This window comes from Quercus lobata, chromosome 8, assembly GCF_001633185.2.
Source record: "Quercus lobata isolate SW786 chromosome 8, ValleyOak3.0 Primary Assembly, whole genome shotgun sequence".
Classification (NCBI taxonomy): Eukaryota; Viridiplantae; Streptophyta; class Magnoliopsida; order Fagales; family Fagaceae; genus Quercus; species Quercus lobata.
Genome location: NC_044911.1, coordinates 54,387,390 through 54,415,164, shown reverse-complemented (window position 1 = coordinate 54,415,164; position 27,775 = coordinate 54,387,390). Strand labels below are relative to the sequence as shown.

At 33.5% G+C, this 27,775-nt stretch overlaps 2 protein-coding genes, 1 long non-coding RNA gene and 1 pseudogene across 4 annotated transcripts; 3 read left to right on the top strand and 1 right to left on the bottom strand.

Moving 5' to 3' along the window:
- Positions 1–3,552: 3,552 nt before the first annotated feature.
- On the top strand, positions 3,553–7,599 carry LOC115956022 (U-box domain-containing protein 14-like). Its single transcript, XM_031074474.1, has 4 exons — positions 3,553–4,077; positions 5,140–5,256; positions 5,484–5,897; positions 6,002–7,599. The coding sequence occupies exons 1-4, from the start codon at positions 3,793–3,795 to the stop codon at positions 7,082–7,084; spliced, it is 1,899 nt and encodes a 632-aa protein (XP_030930334.1). The 5' UTR covers positions 3,553–3,792; the 3' UTR covers positions 7,085–7,599.
- Positions 7,600–11,397: 3,798 nt separating this feature from the next.
- Positions 11,398–12,289, bottom strand: LOC115956024. The gene is made up of 2 exons (XR_004084245.1): positions 11,854–12,289; positions 11,398–11,429 (listed from the first exon to the last, which is right to left on the bottom strand). It is a non-coding gene; the product is annotated as an uncharacterized LOC115956024 (long non-coding RNA).
- A 1,210-nt stretch (positions 12,290–13,499) lies between these two features.
- LOC115956023 lies at positions 13,500–15,446 on the top strand (annotated as a pseudogene). The gene is made up of 3 exons (XR_004084244.1): positions 13,500–13,786; positions 14,779–14,924; positions 15,024–15,446. The product of XR_004084244.1 is annotated as an adenylate kinase isoenzyme 6 homolog (transcript).
- Positions 15,447–21,447: 6,001 nt separating this feature from the next.
- On the top strand, positions 21,448–27,349 carry LOC115957955 (glycerol-3-phosphate dehydrogenase SDP6, mitochondrial). Its single transcript, XM_031076309.1, has 6 exons — positions 21,448–21,970; positions 22,692–23,165; positions 23,837–24,168; positions 24,710–24,870; positions 25,128–25,386; positions 26,873–27,349. Exons 1-6 carry the CDS (start codon positions 21,601–21,603, stop codon positions 27,170–27,172), a joined length of 1,896 nt encoding a protein of 631 aa, XP_030932169.1. The 5' UTR covers positions 21,448–21,600; the 3' UTR covers positions 27,173–27,349.
- Positions 27,350–27,775: the final 426 nt, after the last annotated feature.

The window sequence follows — 27,775 nt, the reverse complement described above, 5'->3', positions numbered from 1 at the left end:
ATAACACTTAAATCTAGCAGATTTTACTAGATCTCATCTTGGTCCATTTGGTGTCCGACATGAAACTTGGCTTGGCCCTATCCTATCTATCATCTATTATTAAAAGGGCTTATCATTAAATATTTTATGAAGATTTTATATAACTATTTTTTTTCTGAGAAATTTATATAACTTATAACTTTACTATCCATATCAAGCCATTACCAAGACCCCACGAATATTCAGCATTTTTTTTTACCCCCATATTTTCTCAAAAATATATATACGTGGTTGAATTCAAGTTAAACCTGGTATAATTTTAAGTTATGTTACATCACTCTATATTTATTTATTGGATGTAAATTTTAACAAATCTACCGTTGAATTATATTCTCTTTTTATAGTCTACATGCTTGCAAAATTTTAAAATGATCTAATATTAATAACTATGTCATCAAACGTGTGTTTAAATTTTAAGATTTGGCATATAAAATTTTGCATAAAATATAGGATTCTAGATCAAATAGTAGGTGGTATTTAATTGACACAAAACTTTTTTTGAGAAACGATTGACACAAAACTTGATGTGCGTATTAAGAACGTAATAAACATATAAATATAATTTGACGCTTAAATTTTTTAAATATTTATCAAATAAAAGGTTATTAGATAAAATAACGTTACTTAAAGTTAAAACAAAAGACGCCAAGGTGGATGATATACATGGGCCCATATGCCCGATATGCCGTCCACGTCACGGCTAGTTTTTTGGGCAAGATGCATGGCTCCTTCGAAATGAATCAAGTGTCTTCTCAAAAAACAAAAAAAAAGAAGAAATGAATGAAGTGTGAGATAGTGTGTTAACTGTGACATGACATTGACATATTGTGGTTTGTCTGTATGGCATCAGGCATGTTAAGTTTTGCCGGCGCACCCACCTCATTGCCAACAAGGCTAGTTTTAACGCGTTGTTGACCAAACCCATCTTGACACGTTTGAACTTCCTGGCTTTTGTAGCTGCATCTAGTCGGTCGTTGTTTACAAAGATCAATATCTCACCTAACGTATCTCCACATTTTTATTTTATTTTATTTTTTTATTTAATCATTTGGTGTTATTGTTTTCATTTTACACGCATCAAATATGTTATCTTAACTTATAATACTGTTTTTCACCTAAATCTTTGGCTTGTTTTCGTTTTGATTTTTTACTTTAAAGATCCAAGTTCAGTTTTACATTTATAAAGTGACAAGATAAATGAAAGCTGAAACTTAGGAAATATTACCTCTGTCCTACTTTGTTTGTCCTTTATTCTATTTTGAGATGTCCCAAAATATTGTCTTATTTCTAAAAATAAAAGTCATTAATTTACTAATGTTTCTATTATACCTCTATTTTATTAATAATTCAATTTTTTTTATAAATTTATTTAAGGGTAGTTTTGGAAACTTATACATTTTTAAAAGGTAGATAAGACAATAAATGATGTTCTTTTAAAAAGTTTGACTTTTCAAACAGGACAAACAAAATGGGACGGAGGGAGCATTTGTAAACAAAAATGTAAAGAGATATTACTTACTCGTAGCAGTTTTGTAGTTTAATTGACATATTGCAATGTACAAAGTTCTTGAAGATTTAAAAGAAAAAATAGTTCAAATTGTGGGGTTAGTAAAAGAAATTTATAAACAATGAGTAATTAGATCATATTTCCTTAGATTTCATGTTACGTCAACATAACAGAAAATGATTATACCAATTACCTTTCCACAAGTTTAGGACAATACTATGTTTTCAATGTTACAAGTATTTAAATTCTCATTGTATATATCTTATATTTTGTGAAAAAAAGAAAGACACTCTAATATGTTTTGTATGGTTGGAACAATTCAGAAATGTTTAATTAAATAGTTTTTAAATTATCTGATGGCTGTTTTGCGGCATTGATATATATTATATACATTTGATCAAGTCAAGAGTTGAACCAATATTAATTCATTTAATTACTACCCCCTCATTGTTTACGTTTTTTTTTTTTGAAACTCTCATTGTTTACGTTTTAGTTTTTAATCAATGCATAATATTTCCGCCACAATTATTTTTATGATGAATAAATTTAAACAATAATGAGTAATGGGTCATGAACAATAAAGTCTCATCTTTTTCTATGGACCCAACTAAATATTGCAAGAAACATGACCGTTAACTTTTTAAATGTATCTTTGACCATCATTATATTATATTAGAGACCATACAATAAAAATATGGTCCAGTTGGCAATTTGCTATTGGTTAATATGGTCTGACTTAAATTCAAGTCGATTGTAGCCAAGTCTTTTGTGGTTGGTACCTGGAAAGATCCTAGCCGTCCAATTGACAATTCTGCGCGGGAAGAAAAGGCAACTACTCTGATGATAACACGCAAAAGCTGCCTGGTCCACAACATTGGCTTTCCTCATATGGTCCATTATACCCTTCTTTTTTTCTTTTTCTCTTGCCTTTTGTTTTGCTTAAATCCTTAAACCTTTATATTTTTTTTTTTGTTGGTTAAGAGAAATAACGTGAGCACAACTTATGTCACAACTTTATTTGTGTGATTGTGAATAGTTAAAAAAATAGTAGATTTATGTGAAAATAATAATTCATTAATCATAATTGCACATATCATTAAATTGTGACAAAATGTGTGATTGTAAAAAAACTATTTTACTATATTATTGGTAGAGCTATATTTGTAAAATCTCCCAAAAATATGATTGAAAATTATTTTGAACATGGTCCAAAAGAGTTACAAACCTAGATTAAGAAGCTAAGTGCACATGTGTGTGTGTAAGGAAGTGGGTCTCATTTTTTTAATCAGATTAATCTATTTCCTACTTATGAAACATCACAAAAATTCAATGGACCGGTAATGTAATGAATTGAATTTTAGAACCTTCAAATTTACGACACACTTCAAACCAATGAACCAATCACTTGAATATCGGGAAACTTTAGAATTATTATTATTATTATATACTTTTTTAGAAAAATTCAAATAACTACTTTCCATTGAAATAACACAAAAATCAATTCTAGAAGGTTCTAGTTCTGAATGATGAGTTATGACCTTGACAAAAAGAAACCCTTTGTGTACTTTAGGAAATTTTAATATATCTCAAAGATAGTAGTGTTTTGTTTTTATCATTTTTAATGGAGATCTAGTACTTTTAATATCAAAAGGTAAAAATAGAAAGAAAAAAAAAATTAAAAGGTTCTATACATGGTGTCCAAATTATTGTTTCCAAAACTATGTTTTTTTCCCAAAATAAAAGACAAACAAACCAACAAAAACATACACATGTGAAAAAAAAAAAAAAAAAACATATATGCAGAGGACAATATTGTCAAAAATATAATAAAAAATTGGTACCATCTCCCTCCATTCCAACTTCCTCACCAAATTGGTACCATCACCCAACTTGTGTTTCTAAAATTTTCTAATAATCCCATAATTAATTATATAAAACTTTCCTAAGGCTATGATTACATGTTAAAAATACTTCCATTTATTTATATATTACTATTAAAAAGAATCAATAAATCTTTGTTCCATTCTTTCTTAAACCTCAAGTCTTTACAACCTTAACACCTATCTTTCTTTCAGTTTCAGAATTCTCAGACAACATCTGCAAAAATTCACGTGTTTTTTTCTCTTTCTAATTGCCCTTCAATTCCTTAACATATTCCCAACCAATCCAATTCTCCCAAGCTCTAAACTTTTTCTTTTTTTAATAATAATTTTTTGTTTTCTTCTTATTGAATCGGGGCGACCCAGATGGGTCCGACGGAGGATTCTCATGAGGGCGAGTTGTTGCTGAGTCGGCTCAGTGAGTCGACGAAGGCGATCTCTGAGTTATCGGATTGCCGAAACGTGTTTAAGAAGATGTATGGGAACTTGGTTCGGAGAGCGAAGCTGCTGAGTCCTTTGTTTGAGGAATTGAGGGACAGCGATGAAGGGCTTGACGATGACGTGGTTAAGGCTTTTGAATCGCTCAGACTCGGTTTGGATTCCGCTACCGAACTTCTCAACTCGGTCAACGGTGGCAGCAAACTCTATCTGGTACTTTTTCTTTGCCTTTTCTCTTTAAAAAAAATAAAATGAATTGATTTCTGTTTGATTGCTGAGAAAAAGAGGAGGGAAAGTGAGATTTCTTTGTTTGGGCTAAAATGGTGAAGAATTTGACTTTTTTTTTAAAGGCAACCTCAAAGAAATCATCATTCTATTTTATATTTGGTTTTTAACTCAAAAGTCAAAACACACACACACACAAGGAATTGTTGAACAGAAATAAAAGTTGGGTATATGTTATAGTTTGTGGTTTATGCGGAATTGAATCGCATAAATAAAAGTTGGATATTTATGTCTATATTCTTGTTCAAGTGATTTTGGTATATGGGAGATCAGAGAGTTAAAAATACGAATCCAAGTGTGCCCATTGAATTTAGGAAGAGATTAAAAATAGGACCTAAGTTTCTTATGAACCAGTTTATAATAATCTCCTCCCAGCCACTAGGTGATAGCATCCGCGTATACTTTTAGTCACATGACCCATTTAATAGTTATGTGACTTGTATAAATGATTTAATGAGTTTAATACACATGGATGGTCTTATGAACCACCATGTAATTGGTTGGAGGAAGACCTTGTTTTTAATAAGAACTGATATGGTTATAGATTTTGGAGTTCCTTTTCTGTTTAATCTACAAGAATGTTGTCTTATCAAGTCGGATTTGCATATGCATGATAAGAAATGAATTCCAGAAAGCTTGGGGTTTTTTTTTTTTTTGTTGGGGGGGGGGGGGGGTGGGGGGGAGTGGGCGGGGAAGAATGAGTTCTGCATTTCAGTGAAAAAGGTATGAGATGGTGATTACAGTTGCTTCTGTACTTGAACCGTGATTTGCTTAGCTAGAACTAGATGTGGGCATTTTTCGTTTTTTTTCAAGTCGTCTAGTACAAACTAATATAACCATCAATACTACAAACTGTTAAATACATTTTCCACCCAGGCGTATGATACTTACTTTTACTGTGTGTAATTTGGCTTAATTTCTATTCTTGTTTCTCAACAAGTTGATTTTAAATCATTAGTTTTGAGGTATGAAATGTCTTACTTGTCACAGGCTCTTCAAAGGGAAAAGATTGCTCAAAAGTTCCACCTGGTGACAGAACAAATTGAAGCAGCATTGAGTGAGATTCACTATGATAAACTTAATTTATCTGAGGAGGTTCGCGAACAGGTACTTTTACAACCCAACTTACTTTGAAGAGAATTAACAGCATATAATTTTTACAAGCAACAGCATATAATTCAGCAGTAGTCATTACCCTTTTAATTTCAATTTTAAAGAGTAAATAGTCAAAATGTTGTCTAAAATACCGTTCATAAATGAATTTTAACGAAAAGTAACATTTAGTTGATTTGAAAGTTTTAACAATTGGTGGGACATTTTTCTATTTCTTTCAGATTGAACTAGTACATGCTCAATTCCAAAGAGCCAAGGGAAGAATTGACACACTTGATTTTCAACTGGACATTGATTTAGCCACAGCACAGAAAGAAAAAGAACCTGACCCAGCAGTACTTAAAAGACTTTCTGAAAAGCTGCATCTCAAGACTATCAATGATATAAAGAAAGAGTCACTTGCGTTCCATGAAATGGTTATCTCAAGCAATGGAGATCCAGGGGACTGCTTTGAAAAAATGTCATCCCTCTTTAAGAAGATTAAGGACTGGGTTCAGACTGAAAATCCTCAAGTGGACACCTCTGAGGGTGAAAAGGGCTTGATTAAGCACAGATCTCCTGTTATCCCAGATGATTTCAGATGTCCAATATCTCTTGAATTGATGAAAGATCCTGTGATTGTCTCTACTGGACAGGTATAAACTGGCAGCTGCCTTCACAGTTTTAAGTTTACAACAGTTTATTTGTATCAGACTATCGGTAGTCATTACTAAAGAAATATTTACCTTTTTTTTTACAGACTTATGAAAGGTCTTGCATTCAAAAATGGCTTGATGCAGGACATAAAACCTGTCCTAAGACACAGCAGACACTGTTGCACACAGCCCTAACTCCTAACTACGTTTTGAAGAGTCTGATTGCTTTATGGTGTGAAAGCAATGGTGTTGAGCTTCCAAAAAAGCAAGCGAATTGTAGAAGCAAGAAATCAGGAGGAGGCAGTGTTTCAGACTGTGATCCTGCTGCTATTGATGCCTTATTGGAAAAACTAGCAAATGGGAATACAGAACAGCAAAGAGCAGCTGCTGGTGAGCTCAGGTTGCTTGCTAAGAGGAATGCAGATAATAGAGTATGCATTGCTGAGGCAGGAGCCATACCACTTCTTGTAGAATTATTGTCCTCTCCAGATCCCCGGACACAGGAACATGCTGTTACGGCACTCCTCAACCTTTCCATCAATGAGAGTAACAAGGGAACTATTGTGAATGCAGGAGCAATACCTGATATTGTAGATGTATTGAAAAATGGCAGCATGGAAGCTAGAGAAAATGCTGCTGCCACTCTTTTCAGCTTATCTGTAATAGATGAGAACAAGGTGGCAATAGGAGCAGCCGGGGCTATCCCAGCTCTTATAACATTGCTTTGTGAGGGGACTCCAAGAGGGAAAAAGGATGCTGCCACCGCTATTTTCAATCTTTCGATCTATCAGGGAAACAAGGCAAGGGCTGTAAAGGCTGGTATCGTGACCCCATTGATGAGATTGTTGAAGGATGCTGGAGGTGGGATGGTGGATGAAGCACTTGCAATTCTGGCCATTCTTGCCAGCCATCCAGAAGGGAAGACCGCAATTGGTCAAGCGGAGCCAATTCCAGTCTTAGTGGAGGTTATAAGAACTGGTTCCCCACGCAACCGGGAGAATTCTGCAGCAGTATTGTGGTCATTATGCACAGGTGATTTTATGCAGTTGAAACTATCAAAGGAGCTTGGTGCAGAGGAGGCATTGAAGGAACTGTCAGAGAATGGCACCGACAGAGCGAAGAGAAAAGCTGGAAATATTTTAGAGCTCCTCAACCGAATTGAAGAGAGTGCTACTGTTAATACATAAAATTCTAGCTGTATTTTAGGAGTTTGTTGGTGCCATTTTTTGCATGAAGAAAGTTTAATTCCTAGATATGTTTCAGAAAGCTGTGCGGGAAATCTTGTTATATAAGAATTTATACGTGAAGAAAGTTCAATTTAGCGTTGCAGTTGGTGTTTATCTACAAAGAAATATGCTTAAGAATGGCATGTATCAGTTATATGGGAACGAAAAGCAGAAAAGATTGTCGACTGGAACACCTATAAATCTGACCAGCATGTTCAAGACCCAAGCCTTTTGCAACAAAGGGCAGCAAGGCTTGAACGTTTTCACAGAACTTTCATAGCATACGGGTGGTCAGGTGTACATTTGTAACTCTACCTATATGCTTCATCAATTTTCTGTTGTATATGTTGTAGAAAGAGTTAAGTTTCATATTCGGTTATAGGATTTACTAACATGTGCCCTTAGAGCATACATTAGTAAATCATTTTAAGAAATTTTTTATGGAAAAATGAAAAAGTAATTAACTGTTTTGACAACTTTTTCTATTCCCTATAAAAACTTTCCCAAAATGGATGGTTAATGTGTGTCTATTTTCCCAAAATGGATGGTTAATGTGTGCCCTTTATAGGGCACACATTAACCGGACCCTATTCATAATGACCAAATAAAATGTTACTTTATGGTAGCAGTGTCTGTTTATTACAGTGAGAAAATATTAGAAAAGCTAAATTTTCTGTTGCAACTTGCAAGGTTTACTTTGTTGTGGGTTATGGTGACGCCAAAACACTGAATTCTTTTTTCCATCTCTTTTTTTGGGAGTACATCATTAGTGCCAAAACACTAAATTCTTTTTTCCATCTCTTTTTTTGGGAGTACATCATTAGTACCGCTATAATATCTCTAAAATTTCAACACCCAAAAATCCAAGAAAATTATTTTGAACATGTTACAAACCTAGACCAAGAAGCCGACTACAAATACCAAATAATTTTTCCATTGCCTTCACACTAGAGTGAGCTTCAAATTTGATTTTTATTTTGAAGAATTTTTTTTTTTAATGATTTCTCAGACTCCATCTAGTGTTGATGTTTTTGTTTATTTATTTAAAATGAATTTCAATCAAATTTGTAAACTGGATACATCAAGAGAAATTGCACTAGAAATGGAACTAGGACAATCTTTAATCCAAGCTACTTAATTTGAAACTTTCTTAGTGTTTTGCAGGTATGTGACAGACATGTTATACCTGTTTTACAAGCCTCCTATACCAACCTACCTCCCTTTGTTGTTTGAAAATAACTTCGTCCTTTTTCACCTTATATTACTTCCATCAGGCGGTTTGCATTTTGTATCCTCCCCTGTGGAAGTTGGTTGCATGATGGCCTGGTCATAGTGAAACTCTCCAAGGATGTTCAAAACCCTCTTCACCACTTCTAATTTTGACAGCTTCTTGCGCCCATGTCTAACTTCATACCATCTAGTATTGTTGTTAGTTTAACGGAATTCATTTTCACTGGATTTAACTCAACATGTAGTCTTTCACCTATACCATATATACACACACAAACACGTGTGTGTGTGTGTGTGTGTGAGACTCAATTGCTACTCCAAACTTAGCTGAAGATTGATATCTTACTTCAGCTCTATAATTGCAAAAGACGATACTATCGGCACATACTGACTAAATTGCTGAAGTCATTATTTACATCACTATTGTCTGCACATACTGACAAAATTGCTGAAACTGTTGCTTACATCACTATTGTCAGCACATACAAATAAAGCTGTTGAAAACCTACTGTGAATAGTAAAAAAGTCAAATTTACTATTCACTATTCAAATAGTGCCTAATTTTGCCTATAAAAAGGCTGCTTCTCTTTAATTGTAACCAAAACTTAATTTTTAGCTTTCATATTCTCCCTAAATTTCCCTTACCTTCCCAAATATCTAATCTTGTAATCTTTATTCTTTCCTACTTGGAAAAACCTGTTTCTACCTCTATTTCCTGTAAGTGATTATTTTGACAATTTTTTTTTTTAAAGAAATTTTTTGACAATATTGTAATTTATTTTGTTTATGTTTAAGTATTGACTTAGTTACCTTATTATTTACTTTACTTTTTATAATATTACTTTATTATTTACTGACTTTACTTATATATAATATATTTACTTTAGTTTTCTTCATAATATAAATATATATATATATATATATATTATACGCACATTAATTTCTTGCCTTGATCATAACCATAAAAAAAAAATTATAACGAAAATGGAACATCATAGATTCAAATTGAGTAGTGCTTGAACCACAACTTTTCCTATAATTTTTGTCACATCTTACTTATGTAGCAAGTTGTAAGTGGTGGAGTTGTGGACCCACCACTTTTACTTCACCACTCATTAGTTGTGGCAAGTCATGAGTAAGATGTGGCAAAAATTGTGATCTTTAACATTTTCCATTCAAATTCTAGTATATGTATGTAAAAAAGAAGAAGAATTCCTTTATTAAAAAAAACACAAATAATAAGAATCTATCTCATAGAAAGCTCATCGTATTTGTTTTAGCAAGACATCTTCAAGCCGAACATCTTTATGTTAAAATAATCCTTTATGTTAAAATAATTCCTCATTTGTTAAAAAATTCAGAACTAATAGCTTGTGTTTGAAACTTCAAAGATTAACGATGTATTTCACCCAAATGTAAATAGTCTTTTTAGCGTTGGACTAGGTGTTGTGTACGAAGAAAAATGTTTGCAGGCTAGGTTTTAAGGATGGCGTATATCAGGTGTTATATAGGTTGTAGATAAAAATCAAGAAAGATTACTTCTAAATCTGACCACCATGATTAGGATTATGGGTTCCATTTTCAATTTTCTGGTAACCACCTAAGGCATACGATGCTCTACACTTTCTTCACAATTTCATGTATGCAATGCTGACAGTCATTAGCCATAGAAAAATAATCACAACAAAGTGGAAATACTCTTTCAATTCAAACCAAATAATTCCTTCAAAGGGTTGCTGGGATTTGATCTCACAAAATCAATACAGAAAAGGTGAAGCCAGAAAACTGCACACGCTACTCTCAACAAGCTAACAGATATATAATCAGTTCAACATGCCCTACATGGGCTTCAAGTCAGGCCAACAACCCTCAGTTTCTACTCTCATAGCCAGTAAGACTTTACAAGAAGAAAAAGAAAAAACAAACAAAAATTTTCACCTTAGCCCAACCTCTCTACAAATGTTTCAGCTAAGCTATGCCCACTGACAATTTTGGTTGTCACAACAATCAAATCATATGCCATCCCTTCCTGCAAGAACAAGTTACTCAAACATTATAGAAACCTAAAAATGAGGATGAAAATAGACATCATTGTAACTGGATCAATTCTTCAATGTACTCAAAGCATCTGCATTAGTTTCATGCTTTTGAAATTAGGATAGGGGACTGAGAATCCATAATTCGTATTTATGACAAATTGAAAGGAGGTGATCTTGAGAAATGACTTGAAGATACCAAAAATGCATAGATTTTAGTAACCAAAGAAAGATTATAAATACAATTGCTTAAAAAGAAAAAAAGAATGCCATTTCAGTTATTCCATATGATACAAGTAGCACAGGTCAGAAGACTCAGAACAGGTACTATCACCAATCAAAAATGGGGGACATTTATTATTTATACTTGATTGAATTTTGAAGTGCGCTGCACCTAAAAGATGCCAGCACTGTTCGTCAATCCAACAAAAAAAAAAAAAATTCTTTGAGTAGAGTGGTTGGATAGCTTTGATGCGTTCCAAAGATGACAAACAATAATTTGGTTTTAGGTTGAAGAACAATTGGCGCTTCTGGAAAGTCAAACAAGTCAGGAACAGAAAGACCATAAGCTCATTGTTAAACAAACAAACATGATAATAACATCATAACTACATGGCCATAAGCAGTGCATCAACCCTTAGTCCTGAAATTCAGTAAACCATTTACTACCCAATCAGCATGCTTTTGCATTGAGTATATTCACATATATTATAAAGCGAAAAGCATATAATCAACACATTAGGTCTTCAAAAGTTGGAGATAACAGTAGAAATTGTGCTCACATGTCATAACTCTGTGCCTCAACAATGTGTGTTCCATGTCAAGTTGCCCAAGAAAGGCTGGCTTTGATGTGAATGTCGACAGATGCTGAGCAAGATTTATGTGCCTCTAAAGCAACAAATTCCATAAAATTAAAATAATTGGAAACACACATATAGATCTCGAAAATGAAAAATTAAAAGTAGGAAAATACTTAGAATCATCTCTGGCAACGAGTTCAGCTTTTTGACAAAGTCCTTTAATTCAGAAACTGACTGTGTCTGTGCACAACATAGCAGTCCATTAGAAAACATTTACAACTTCATTTAACAGTCTAGAAAGGAATTGAGATACTGATTGTGTTTGTGGAGAGAACCGTATGTGGTAAAATACTAGAAGTTGATAGTGCATCATTTGACACATAAATAATCTTCTTTTTTTGTTCATAAGTAAACAATCACATAACAATCCTGTTAATCCCCTCGATTATGGGTTGAACTATTCAACCATGCATGCAATTACAACCAAACTAGTAAGTAACAAAGATAGCTAATACATATTTTACCAAGGTACTTGAATTTTATAGCAGAGAAGTTGGACAAATGTATTTTAGCACTAACATCAGTTTCATGGAAATATTCAACTTTGCATCAATCATAAACACAAAAGAGGCAGCAATGTTCAGTTGTTAAACCATTCACTTACAGTTGTTGTCACTTCTGTGTAGTCCTGCTTCATGGATGTTGCTTTCTGACGTAGAATCTGCAATCATACTGCAGATGGCAACTAAGAAAATAGAACTCCAAGAAAAATAATGGGACTTTTTTTTATAGACAACTGACAAGAGACAGATTTGGAAATTGAAGTATAAGCTATGATTGCAAGTAATATAAACTGGTTTAAATAGATCAACCTGGATGACAACTTCAAAGTTGAGATCCTGTATCTCCTTAAACAGCTTGTCACTAAAAAATTTAGACCATCAGCGGTAAGTGAATGTGACAAGAAGGAAGGAGAGAATAAGGTGGAAATAAAGAAGTGGAAAGGAAAAACAACCAAGAAGGAAAAGATATATTTAGTGAAAGCATTTGGGGCAACTGGCAATTCTTGCATCAACATATAATCCAAGAAAAATAGAATAAGTAAATAAATAATAGTTTGGTACCAAATTGATGTTTTCCCTTCTGTACCTACAACTAAAAGATGGTATGCAAGATATCAACAACATTAAACAGTTGGAGCATCTGACATCCTAAGGTGCATCTGTAAAAACTAGAGAAGTAACATAATAACTAACTTAGGATTAAAGGGCTTTGTGGAACTGTGGAAGTGAATCTACAAAAAAGGACACTTCACACGACATTGGAACATCCAAGGCTTAGCCGCCACAATTGAAAGTTAAATATTAGTCATATGATAGAGAAAATATTTAATTACACCCCCCCCCCCCCCCCGGGGGGTAAAATTTCATGAACATTAGTGATTAGATATGGTACAGAGATATTAGCTTTTTCATCCTTTAGGTTATTCTAGAAACTAAGCATTTCATAAATAAATAAAAAAAGAGAGAGAGAAACAAAAGAAAGAGCATAAACATTTTGAAATTCAATTTTTGGAATTTTTAAGATGCTTTGTGATATGCTCATGTGAAACCAAAGGTTTCTTTATTGCTATCCTCATAGGATCTGCAAAATTTTGTACAATTTGTTCCCTCATTTGTATGCCTTTCTAGTAAATTATGCATATCATATTCTAATACAATTATTTGATCCACAAGTACGACAAGTTTAGAAACGATTTTGAACAGAATACATAACTACATACACACACATACATAGCTTCACTGAGAATTTGAGGCTTAGCCACCACATTGAACATAATATTTAGCCATATCTTAGAAAAAAAAAATCAGTATAACTAGAAACAACAATGGATGAACAATGGAAAGTTGAAGTTTTGTGTTTTATACTGTTGTGGGTCTTTTAGGAAGAGGGAGAAAATTTGAATAGAAATATACTAATTTTGCATAAATGTAGATGTGTTAGGTTAAGCTGAAAGGGAATTGACTTGTTTTACATTTCGATTGATGTTTGGTTGCCAAGAAACTGGAGGGAAGAGGTAATAAAGGGAAATGCATGTTTTGGGCTTTACCATGTTGTGGTTTTGTGGGTTGGCTTTGTTTAAGAAGAGCTGAAATTCAGAACAATATGAAGTTTTGGTGAATAAGTCACCTACTTATAAAAAAAAAACTATTTTAATTTCCTCTTTTTATATATATAAAAATGAACTGATATTATGTATGCATTTATGTAGTTGATCTAATACTATTCTGTGCATGGCACAGGTTATCAGCTAGTGAGATAGAAGTAGAATAAGATCCGGCAGAACAGCCTGAAGGAGACCAAGATAACCAAAGTAGTAGAGGGCCAATTCCATGGCACAAAACGGTAGTGTGAGAAAGAGCAGGTCGAACATTCTGGTGACAGGGACAACTGGGACAGGCAAGATAACGACATCATTTGCTTTAGCGGAGGCTACCCAGCTCCGTCACATCATCATCAGAGATTTGGTCAAGGAGAAGAACCTCCATGATGGCTGGGACGACTAGCTTGACTGTTACCTCATCAATGAAGACCTCGTATTCCCATAAAACCTTATTTCTTATTATACTTTTCTCTATATATGCTGTGAATGCATACATGGCAGTTGGTTTTTCATATTGAAGAAAAAAAAATTGATACTGAAGGCATAATTTAGACCAAAAATTAATTCAATGTGGAGAATTTGGACTTTTTTACATGAACTATGGATAAAACTGAATTAATATGTTGGAATTGAGGGTGCGGAATGTCTTGGGAAGCCAAGAAAATGGAGTTAGAATAAGTCATTATAGCTTCCCTCGATACACTCCTTGTGTACATGGGGAGCTCTTTCTTTTTTCTTTTTTTTTTTCATTATAATTCTTATTACCTATAAAAAAAAAAATGGAACTAGAAGAAAAATTTACTCAAAAGTTTTAAATGAAAAGATTGTTTAAGATGTTTTGGGACTAAAACCAACTTGTTACTTGTGGAATTTGTAGAACTACGCTAAGATTTAAGTTCATTTGAAGGAGGCATTTGTTTATGCACTTGATGAGAATATGATGTCTCCATATTAACCTGGGATACATTATCCAAATCAAAAATAATAATAATAATAAAGGGATATATTGTACATGACTTGTATTAGCAGAGAGAGCATTGGTTCATTTGAATGATTAATGAAGCAAATATTTGCTTTGTTATCCTACTGTAGGGCTTTTGAATTTTGGGTTTAACTTTACCTTCTGAGTGGTTTATGATAGTGTACTTTTTAGTGAGGTTTTGACACAATTTGTTGCTGATTAGTGATTATGTAGAATCAATATTATTGTATAAGCCTCCATGGTATTCTGACTAAAAAGGGATATGTAATTTAAAATCAACAATGTAAGATAGCTGATGGTCTTGGAATCAAATGGCTCCCCCCTCCTCTCACTTTCTCTCTCTCTTAAAATAAGGGGTGAAAGGGGGAGGTGGGGTTCAATCCTGTATTATATGTGCGTTGTATGGGTGATGGAACCAGTTATATAGCATGCTGATTTTGCAGGTTTGTGATGAACTTGAGGATTTGATGGAAGAAGGGGGGAACATTGTAGACTACCATGGCTGTGATTTTTTTCCTGAGCGTTGGTTTGATCAAGTAGTTGTGCTTCAGACTGACAACACGGTGTTGTATGATCGCTTGAGTAGGAGGTAGTGCCAGCTTTACTTTCTTCCTTGTCAATTGATCTTTAACTTGTTTTATGATCCCTCCCTCTAAGCTTATCGCCTCAAATTAAATTTCTGTGCCAGAGGTTACACAGGTTCAAAGCTCTCAAACAATATTGAGTGTGAAATCTTTCAAGTTCTGCTCCAGGAGGCGAAAGAAAGCTATCCAGAGGACATTGTGGTGGCATTAAAGAGCGATACCATTGAAGACATTACCAGAAATGTTGCAAGTTTAACGGATTGGGTGGGAAGTTGGCATCCTGCTACCTAGTCGCATCACATCAGATCGTCTCTCCTCTCTGTCCTAAGTTCTTTTGCTATGTAATTCTAGTTATCTGGGACACTAGTCCCTGCTTGAGTAGGTTTCAGTAGCATAGTTTGCTTGAAGCAGATTTTGGCAACGATGTTGATAAGCCTATAAAGTTTTCTTCAGATTAAGCTCATAGCTGCTGCATAAGATACTATTTTATATAGCAAATGTTTTGGAGTATTTAATATACTGTGACCTAATTTAGATTTTTCATTTCAATTAATGAGTTGCAATGTTTACTCTTACAATGAAGATCATGACTCAAAAGGATGGTTCATTCTCTAGTTGGTGTAAAGAAATTTGTTATGTGGGATCTGTTAGTTCTATTTATACGAAAAGTCATGTAGCTAGATTGTGCATAGGAATGCTCTGTGTGTTCTTCCTATTGGATTGATCTCCCAAGTTACCTGAGATTGAAAAAAGCCATTTTATATACACAAATCTTCTTCTTCTTCTTCTTTTTTGGCTGAGTTTATTAACCCTTCAACTAAAAGTCATTTATGAATAACTTATTGCAAACTTTTTATTGTCATTTGAATTTTCTACATTGATTTTTTTTTTTTTTTTATTTATTTATTAATCATGTGGAAAGTATACTTAGAGCGGATAAAACTTCTCCTGAGAGAGACTTAATTATATTTTAATGAGAGACTTGACCAAAAAGCAACTAAATACGAGTAAAAGTGGGTAGATGGAAAATAGCCCAATAATGTATATGTTTGCTATCTCGTAATTTCCGGTAGATTATTAGCTAAATATGAGACAAAATTTATAATTTTTGATAGCTTTTTGTACTAAATGTGTGACAAAAATTAATAAATTTAGTTTATTTTCACAAAAAATAGATTTGTAATTAAAAAAAAAAAAAAAAACGAAGACAAAAAGCAAAAAAATAAAAAGCAAAAAGCTTTTTGCCAACGGACAATGTTTAGTTCTTTAAATGAGGGGTATCTAAATTCAAATAGCCCCAGAGATCTAGCCTATTCTCTCTATAAAATTTGTAAAACGATTATTATTATTATTATTATTATTATTGACATTGTTTTGAAGAATCTAGTTTGTTTTTAGAAAAACAAGATTTCAAGTGTTGCAATATTTTAATAAATATATTAGATCTCCAAAATAACTTCAAAATAATATCAATTTAAATAATTAATATTAAATATTATTTTAAAAATTTTATCTTTTTTTAGGGTTGTGTACTCTTACTACATTTTTTTAATAAACTAATTTAGAAAAAAAAAATTAATACCAGTTTTATTAAAGATATAAAAAAAATTATCAAAAAAAAAAAAAAAATTTATGAGAAAAGTTAACAGATGCTTTAAGAGCATTTTTTAGTGAACCATTTTAGGAAATATTTTATGAAAAAAAATTAATGTTGTGACAACTTTTTTAGAGAAATGTTACGTTTACAACATTTTTACAACAAATTACAGGTGGTTAGTTGTTATTGATTCAAATTTAAATTTAGCACTGAGATTACTTTTTTAACCCAACAATAACAACCAGTAACAACCTGCCACTTAGGATTTGTTGTAAAAATGTTGTGGACATATCATTTTTCACTTTTTAAATTTCTCATAAAAGTGATATCAAAACTTTCCTTAAATAGTTTATCAATTTTCCTTAATACACCTATTAACATGGTATTTTTTTCATAATTTTTTTTTATTATAAATTTCTAATATAACTATTGCTTTTCCCATAAGTAGATCATATGCATTATGCATGTAATAAATTTACCATTATAAAGGATTTCTTTGATAATGTTGTTCTAATAATGTTATTTATATTTTTTTAAAATACATATTAATAAAAAATATATAAAAATACATTTAATATTATTTAAAGACCAAAAACATGTTCTTAAACAACTCTAGCCGACGGGGGCAAAATTCCTCAGAAACGTTATGACGTGCTAATAAAAACGTTATAAAAAGTTTTTTTTTTTTTTTGTTTGTTAGAAAGAAAACGTTATAAAAAGTCGAGTGGCGTTTCACGAGCCATGCAGCTTTTATGCTCTCCTCGGGAGTTGGGGCGTTGGCGGTTGACCACTTTCCCTTTATATCTAAACAGTAAACACGGGATGATATTTGCCAATTACCCAGCACTCTCTTTGATTCTGATTTCTGACTTGGATGCTTCTATTCAGTATAATTGACTATATGCATGGAATTGTCCCGAATGCCCCTTAAGATGTAAAACCATCATACTCTTTGAGAATAACTACTCTTTTTTAAAATAGCTATTAGAAACTTTCTGTAAGAAACAATCTTATGAATATGGATAATTATTGTATTGTGATATTTTTTATTTATAGTAATAAATATTATTATTTATAATATAATATTTATTTAATGAACCAATCATGCTTTTAGTGTTTTAGATATATCATATATTTGTGAGTTTTAATTAACTCGACTGATAAAGTTTTTGATCATTGAATAAAAGATTTGGGATTCAATCCCCATTTATATCAAAAATTAATCGGTATTTTGATCTAATGATAAAGAGCATCAATAAGAGGGGATGCCATAAGTTGAAATTCTCTATAAAAAAAAATAATATATTTACCATACATGAATTATAGATAGCGGACGTAATATGTTGAAATTCTCTAAAAACTATATATAAAATATATTTACCATATGTAAATTCTAGATCTATATATTATGAGTGCAATGATTTATGTATTCAAAATATTAGATACTTGATCATGTTTAGCACAATATTATAAATATGAAGAAAAAGAAAAGAAAAGAAAAGAAAAAAAGAACCATCACTATGATAGTGATGACAAGTTCATTTAAACTTGGATATCGTTTTTAATTTTTTTTTTTAATCTTTCATTCAAGTTTCAACTATAATCATTCTCAAAAAAAAAAAAAAAAAGTTTCAACTATAAAAGTCATGCTGGGCAAACTTTTTAGTATAGAGAAGACGACCACACGGTCATTATCTAGTGGTCTTGTGTGTGTTTAAATTAATTGAGTCAGGTTATAATCATGATCCTAAACTCACCATCTTAAAGATAAAAAATAAAAATACATGATCACCAACACCCACATTATGGGACCAACCTGGATTCTCTATTGTTGCTGCTATTTGTAGGAATGATTATCGAAATGCTATTTTGCCCATGCTTCTTTCTTTGTTACCCCCATTGGACCTCCTTCTCGGTGAAGTTCATGTTGCTCTCTTGGCCCTCAAACTGGCAGTTCATCACCATTTCTCTTTTGATGTGTTTGAAAGGGGACTCACTTATCGTGATTGAAGCTTTTCAGCATCCTTAAGTCAATTCATCTGATTTTAGTCCTTTTTTTTTGTCATCTATTTTAGTTTCCTTCAATCCCCTATCTTGTTGGGACTTTTGCTTTGTAAACGAAAACATTAACCGCTTAGTTCACCTCATTGTAAGTGGGATGAGCCTATAAATATCTATTTCTTTTTTCTTGATTTGATATCTTTTACATGCTCAAGAGATGGTTTAAGGCCCTCCTCTGCCTTTTGCCTTGGTTAATCCTATCTTCACTAATCCAAAAAAAAAAAACTTTTGTGAACCATAACAAAAGAGTAATGCTATATAAAAATAAATAAATAAAACAACTTTTTTGACACCTGTTTTTTTTTTTTTTTTTTTGAGAAAGTTTTTGACACCTGTTGAGTTGGAAGCTTTCACCAATTCTCATTTGAGCCATATTGAAATTACTTTTTAACTTATCACTAATAATCTATCACATTAGCAAATGTTAGATTTTGTGTCTCTAAACTTTCTCCTAGCACAAAGTGTGTTTGAATTGCTAGAACTTTATTGGTGTGGTGTAGAGGATTTGCAAACACTGAAGTTTGAGGAGGCAATGACAATTTGTATGTGTATATATATATATATATATATAGATATTCTGGTTAGTTTCCATCCCAATTAATTTGAAATGCATGATACTCTATTATTGAGTTGGAGGACTACTTGATATAGTTGACATGATCTACTCGATGTGTCAAATAATTTATAAAACAACTAAGTAGACATTAGTGTTTTATTTTATTCTAAGAGGGAAATTCTCATTGTTAGTAACTGTGGGGACCGTTCGATCAATAGGCCCATAGAGTTCAGAATTGATTTAGGATTGTTGGGCCCGTGGCCCATCCGAGGATGTGTATCCGTCCGAGGAAGTCAAGTCAGGACATAAGGTAGTTATTGAAGGGGATGGTAGTCAACATCACAAGGGTAAGGTTCTATATCCGTCCAAGGACACCATACTCCTCGGCAGTATGCGTCCGAGGACGATCAGGACGTGGTCTTATTGCAACCAGATCTCAAAATTAGGTCACCGCAAAAGATAGAATAACCGACCAAGGATGAAAGAGATAAGGCAAACAAATATCTATAACTACAGCTGCCTCCGCATTAATGACCTCTCAACCAACTCTCTGGCCGCATTAATGTGGAGGTGATACCTGAACAGTAAGGAAGCAGCCTTACAGCTGCCCATGGGAAGTTCCAGGAGATGCTAGATGGGACAGAAAAAAATCCTCCGGACCCAACCTACACGTGTGCGGTGAGGATGGAACACAAAGGGGGGTATATAAACTAAAAGAAGAGCATGAAGAAAGGAGATCGGAAGAGAAAAAGAGAAGGGTGAAAGACATAAACAAAAAAGAAGAGAGCAAGAGCAGAGAAAAAGAATTGTATTGATCACTAAAGAAAACGGTCGTTGTACCAATTTTAGACCTTTAAAACATACTTGAGAGTGAATCTTTTTAAGGGAGAACATAGTTAACCTAGTTCTTTACACCCACGCTCTACAAATCATATTGTCTGGGCCTTTTTACGTGCGAACCCAACACTGTTACGGTTCGTTACAAAATCGCGTCCTTACAGTAACCACTAACCATAAAATAAACACTATTAAATTCACGTCTTATTGTGTCTTTTAATTCATATTAATATAATAATAACAATTAGCCTCATAGTATGCACTTCGTGCGTGCAATGAGACTCTTTTTTATTTTTAGATTTAGTGTCATAATTTTCTTTATTTTGAGGGTATTTTGGGCATCTAAAAATAGGAATTTGAACAAGGAAATCTCTTTAAATAATACTAATATAGATATAGAAAAAAAATATATAAATAGAGTCGTTTTATTTATTATATTTTTAAATGGTTGTTTTATTTTGAAATTTGAATTTAACAAAGAAAAGTGGATGGCCCATAAAAAGAAAAAAAAAAAAGCTTTTTAAAACCTATGTAAAATTTAGGAGTTTTTAAAATAGTAATTTGACATGTCTAACTATATTATTTAACTTTCTAAATAGATGAATTTGAAGGTATTTTGGGCATCAAAAAATAGGAAGCCAAACATGAAAATCTTCTTAAATAGTAATATAGATGATAATAATAATAATAATAATAGTAAAGTTGTCTTTTAGTACTCCCTATGTATATATATATATATATATATATTTTTTTTTTTGAAAGGAGTGCTCCCTATATTATATATGTATGTATATACATAATTTTTTTTTTTAGAAGACGGTATACATATCTCTGCTAATTTATTTTGTCCATGTTATCAATATATATATATATATATATTTTTCCAAACTTCTAGTATCCATTATTCCATATTCTTAATGTAAATTCTTATTTTTTTTTACTTATTCCTAAGAATCTTATACGAACTACTCCGTATTTATTTCTAAAATATTAATAAATTTATAAATACAATATTAAGTCATTTTATTATGAGAACCCACATTACAAAAAACTTGGCTTGGATTAATCAAAATTATAACACATGTTCATTTTGACACACGGTTAAAAAAACAAATTTGTGTTATAAACCCATGAGTCTAGCCCACCTGAATCCAAGGATGAGAATCTAGGATACCTATATATTCTTCTATAAAAAAAAATACCCATATTTGATTCCTAGAAATATGAAAATGATTTATATAGAAAATCAATCATAAAACGTAACCTCGTACCACAAAAACCTCTACGTCAAATTCATTGCTTGACTAATTCTTAACCACCTGTCTAATTAGGGGTTGGGAAAAAAGTCAAAACTCCAAAAAAAAAGCAAGAGCTCTTGTAAACTTTTAACTTGTAAGCAAGTAAGAGGATATTTTAGTAATTTTGAGTGAGTACACAGTACTGGGATCCACACACTGTTCCACCATTTCCAACGGTGTGTGGCGTTTTGCTAATCAACCGTGAAAAATCAAAAATCCTTTTAGTCCGATTCCCAACGCAACCTTTTTTCCAAATTTCTATAGCCGAATCAAATCTATATCACATCAAACTTCTCTCTCTATCTCTCTCTCTCTCGCTCTAAACGCACCGTATGGCAGCAAGAGCTCGCCTGAGCAGGCGAATAGGCGCCGCTGCAATCGCCGCCGCAGCCGGAGGCGGAATCCTGCTCTTCGGGCCGACGTTCTCTGCCAGCGACCGCGGTGAAGCTGGGGCACACATATCAGCAATTCGGCAGAGGATCACCGACCCCAACGTCGTCGTTCCGTCCAGGGCGACTCAGGCCTCTGCGCTGATCGGCGCCAACTCGGCCAACCCGCTCGACATGCTCGTTATCGGCGGCGGCGCCACCGGCTCCGGTGTGGCACTCGACGCTGTCACGCGTGGTCTCCGAGTCGGGCTCGTCGAGCGCGAGGATTTCGCTTCCGGCACGTCCTCAAGGTCCACCAAGCTCATTCACGGAGGTACGTATATTGATACGTATTCGTATATCGGTTTATGTATGTGTAAATGTACTTGACTAATTGAATTGCTAGCGTTTTTTATTTATTTATTTATTTATTATATAGGCTTTTTTTTGTGATTCTACTGATATGCTCTGTTTTTGAACTTTTTTTAACTTCGGTTTTAAATATTGAATTCCTTGTGTGGAGTTGTTATCATGATTGGAAATTGCGTTGCTCTGCACTTGAATTCGCATGGTTATGGACTTTTTTATGATTGAACAGAATGTTTGGTTGTTCAGCTTGATCATATGGGTTAGAATCAATGCGGTTTGTATAAGCCGTTGCAAAACGGTGTTTTTGGTTTAAAATGAATGGGGTTTTGAGTTTTCAAAACTCACTTTTAGGCTCCCAAACGGACCTATATATATTTATATATATATATATATATGAATATTTTTCCTCCATTTTTTGGAAAAAAGTAGCTGTTTTGTCTGTTTGGTTTGGTAGTTATTGGCATTGGCAAAAAATTGATATGGCATATTTTTTTTCAATCGGGCCAAAAGAAATGAAATGTTGTAATGTGAACGGTTGTAGGATGTTAATTATGTCATTTAATTAGGTCCGGATGTTCTAATAATATCCATTGGTTTTTTTTTTTTTTGGTTGTAAATCTATAACATATAGTTTTCTTTTAGATTGGAGCTAATCATTTGTCTGTATTTGTTTGTATAACTTTTAGGGGTACGTTATTTGGAGAAAGCTGTGTTTAATCTTGACTATGGACAACTGAAGTTGGTATTCCACGCACTTGAGGAGCGTAAACAGCTTATTGAAAATGCGCCACACCTATGCAATGCTTTACCATGCATGACACCATGTTTTGAATGGTTTGATGTAGTATATTACTGGGCGGGCTTGAAAATGTACGATTTGGTAGCTGGACGACACCTGTTGCATTTGTCCAGATACTATTCTGCAGAAGAGTCTAGTGAGCTCTTCCCCACACTTGCAAGGAAGGGTAAAGATAGAAACCTGAAGGGCACAGTGGTTTATTTTGATGGCCAGATGAATGACTCGAGACTTAATGTTGGAGTAGCATGCACTGCTGCAGTAGCTGGTGCAGCAGTGCTTAACCATGCAGAAGTTGTAGCATTTCTGAGGGATGAAGATGGCAAGCGGATAATTGGTGCACGAATCCGAGATAATTTATCAGGTACAGGAAGTACTTCCTGTCAACACTTGAGAAATTTTTTTTTTTTTTTATTTTTAATTTTTTATAATTTGTTAGTTACAACAATGGGGGAGATGGGATTTGAACCCTGGTTCTCCCTAGGGAGGAGAGCAGACAATGCCATTAAATTACTAGGCTCTTGGCACTCTTTAGATATTTATCACCTTAATATTAATTGTTTTCACAATTTTTCTTTACCATGAAAACTTGTATGAACAATTTGATGACAAAACTTTACAATTATTTGTTTATCTGGCTGTTATTCTCTGTTCTCAAATTGGTAGTTTCTTGTTCTTGTAATCTGTATAGTGTATACACCAATTCAGTCCCCAAAATAATAAAGAGGTAAAACTGATAATTAAGTCTTGGGGAGGGACAAGTCAGCTTTGACTTCATTGTATTTTTTTGTTTGCTCATGTTTTATTGTTCTCCAACCAAAATCTCTTGTTCTCTCATTTGCTCTAACATGACCATACATTCAAGTCAATGTGTGTACTAACCTATGCGGGCATTTACCCATCTGTTTTTTCTTCTGGCCTTTAGTATATTTGTTAGTGATGCACGCTAAGTTGTCTTGTATGAGTTGTATCTACTGTAACTAAATTTGGTTACTTCAATTGTTATCTTCCTTACTGCATTTCAAAGTGCACCAGGCAAAGAGTTTGATACCTATGCAAAAGTAATTGTCAATGCTGCTGGGCCATTTTGCGACTCTGTGAGGAAAATGGTTGATAAAGAAGCACGGTCTATGATCTGTCCTAGCAGTGGTGTACATGTTGTTCTACCTGATTATTATTCACCTGAGGGAATGGGTTTAATTGTTCCTAAAACCAAGGATGGACGTGTTGTCTTCATGCTGCCATGGTTGGGACGAACAGTAGCTGGAACTACAGATTCCAACACTGACATTACGTTGCTTCCAGAACCACATGAGGATGAGATTCAATTTATACTGGACGCCATCAGTGATTACCTTACTGTTAAGGTATGTTGCTGTTTCCATCATCATCCACTTTTTGTGTCTATGTCCTGCACTTTTCTTACCTGGCACATTCATTTTTAATTAAAGATTTCTAGATGTTTTTGCTGTCGTTGTTTTTTCCTTTATTTTTATTTTTTATTACTCTCGAAGTTCATTTTTTGAATAGCTCCAATCTGCATTACTAAAATATTCTGAGTGGGAGTTAGGTGATATTGGTGTGTTAGGTTATGCTCCTAATAGGATTTTTATATGTTGATGGGCTTGTGGTGGTTTGAGTACATTGCTAACACAATTACACTCAAATTTGACTTATTTTAAATGTTAAGAGATGTTTGAAATTTCAGAGATCGTTTACTATTAATGTTTTGGTGTGCTACTCCTTGTTCACATGGACTTCTTTGTCTAGTGAAGGTCCATGACTCCACGTTGATGTTTCACTGACTAAACCTACAAGCCATTGAAGGAATTATTGCTAATTGCTCCCTCTAGGTTTTCTTCTCTTTGCTATTACTTGTGGTGATAAATTAATTCTGTGGAAGTGTAGGTAAGGCGAACAGATGTTCTCTCTGCATGGAGTGGTATACGCCCATTGGCAACGGATCCATCTGCAAAAAACACTGAGAGTATCTCCAGAGATCATGTTGTATGTGAAGATTATCCTGGTTTGGTCACAATTACGGGTGGGAAGTGGACTACTTACCGTAGGTAACCTTTGGAATAGTATACCTGAAATTTATTATTAATAAATTATTGGGAGGTGCACACTGGCTAAACTCATCTAAAGTGGTTCCTCTTTGATGCTCTTTCAATTACAATCACACACACAATAATTTATTAGAAGTATTCTCAATGAATTTAATTTTAAAGTAAACCATATTGATCTAGGCCTTTTAAGTCAATGCCTGTGTGCACATCCCCCCACTCCCCTCCCTGCACATTATACTTACTATTAGTACACTCAGCATGGCAGAAGATGCGGTTAATGCAGCTATAAAGTCTGGAAAGCTGAGCCCCACCAGTAAATGTATAACTCAATATTTGTGCATTATTGGTGGTGATGGATGGGATCCTTCATCATTTACAGTTCTTGCTCAACAATATGTACGCATGAAGAAGACTTTTAGTGGTAAAGTTGTTCCTGGTGTAATGGACACTGCAGTAGCAAAGCATCTTTCTCACGCATATGGAACAATGGCTGAACGAGTGGCTGCCATTGCTCAGGTTGGCTTGTCTTGCTATAATCTTCATTTTGTAGCTTTATCACTTAGGAGGAATTTTTTTATCCTCTTTTTATAATTGCTTCACCATAAACTTCCCCCGTACGAATGGGTGGAGAATGAGGTCATGGGATTTAAAATGCACTGGGCGTGTTTAACTTACCAATAAAGAAAATATTTGTTTCACAATGAAGTGAAACTTCTAATAGTTGTCATGCAGTTTTACTACTGGCACTTCCTGCAGTATACTATATATGCTCAAATGCATTTGGAAGTAAAGAAAGAGTTTTGAATGGGATCTTACTGCTCTTAATAACCTTTAGTGCTAATTTTGCAATCCTTTTAAGGTTCTGCTTGGCAACAGGTTGATTTCTAATATAGCAATGCTCAAATTCAGATAAAGCAATGGGCATTCTCAAAACTTTTTAGTTGACTCTGTTGTTAATTTTTTTAATGAAAGGAATTTCTTAAAAATTGATCTTAAGTTTCATAGTGTAGTTTTTCCTTAGTCTATGTGGTTTTTTTTGTTTGTATTATAGACAAATGATGTTTAGCATTGCTTTGTGACAGAATATATTATACATTTCACTGGAGGACCTCAAAATATTGATATTTTAGGTTCTGTATATAATTGTAATGCTTGAAAGTTCAATACTTCTGCTTGGGCATGATACAGTGGCACATTGTTCACATCAAGTGTTAAATTGGTTTTTTTCCCCCTTGTTAACTTCAGTTTGTGGATTTTGTCACCATCTTGGAACTCTTTTGTTGACTAGCAAAACAGGTTTTGTGGTTGGTCCACATCTGATTTCCTTTGTGTTTTCAAAAAGAGAGAATTTATGTGAAGTTTTGATTTGTTTTATATTATTTCAATGATTTTTGCTGAAAAATCATTGAAATAATACATGGACTGAGTATTTTTCCATTTTCTGTGCTAGACTTTTGCTATTATATAGTGGTTGGTTTTGGGGCATGTTGGTGACCCATCAAAATATAAGTGCTTCCCATTGGGCTGCGAGTCACATGGGCTTCAGATTTTTCGACTGGTTGATTTAGGAAATTAGATTTGAGATTGCACTTTAATGTACATGGTTGAAAGGGTCATCTGGAGACATTACATTACTAATCCAGGGAAATTAGTATGATTTCATTTATTGAAATCTTGCAATGCCCTGTGTTTTCACCTTATTGGTATTAAAAGAACAGATGCCTAAATCAAATTATAGTAGATATCCTAAAGTAGTATTAAAGAAAAAGGACTCATTCAATTCAGGCACTGTCATGGGCCTCATTATGTATTTTGTTTAGTTTTATGCCTTTGTAGCCCTTTTTATGCTGAACAAACTTGTAATGTCTCAAGATTTTAATTCAGCTATGATATATAGTACAAGATTGCATTTTGGTAGTGTGGTGGATACTGTTTCTTTGAACCCTATTGATGATATTTTTGGCACACTGTAATCCTTCTTTTTCCCTCTTTTGGTCAATAGAATGAACATATGGGGAAGAGACTTGCCCATGGATATCCTTACCTAGAGGCAGAGGTTGCATACTGTGCTCGGCATGAATACTGTGAATCTGCTGTTGATTTCATTGCCAGGAGATCTAGGCTTGCTTTCCTTGACACTGATGCAGCAGGCCGGGCATTGCCACGGATAATCGAGATATTGGCCGCAGAACACAATTGGGACAAGTCAAGGAAGAAAGAAGAGCTTGAGAAGGGTAAAGGATTTTTGGAGACTTTCAAGTCATCAAAGAATGCACAATTCCATGATGGAAAACACGAATAGTATATATAAATGCTATTTTATTTGTTAATTTCATCAATAGTTTCAGAAGTACAACAACAACAAAAAAGCCTTAATCCCAAATCAATAGTTGTAGAAGTGCTGAATAATTATTGGTTATTCTTCATTGTGGTTCAGGATCTAGAAATAAAATTGTTCACCACAATTTTTCTAACCTTATTCTTGTGCAATAAAGTTTGCACGGCTATATTTTTCCCCCCTTTTTCTGTTGTGAAGTTCATAGAACAGATGGGTGGATCTTTCATATATGTCATCCTTATGTTCAATTTATGCACAAATTTGTGGCACAATCTGATAAAATATTGTTATTTTTCTCAAAATTAATTGATCCTCTTATGTTTCAGCCTTGTGCAAGATGTGCCTTTCAATACATGAATGTATAATATTTATGCTTTCCATTGATTGGAATTTGATAAAATAATTAGTAGTTATTTTCCTTTCTACATGATTATTAAAAATAAGTCACGTGATTAAAAAATACATATGTCTATGAATGGTCTCCAAATTTGTTTGGAGCAAACTTCTTTCTTCTTTCTTTTTTATTATTTAATATTATATAAGTTTTTAAATAAACACGTAAATGAG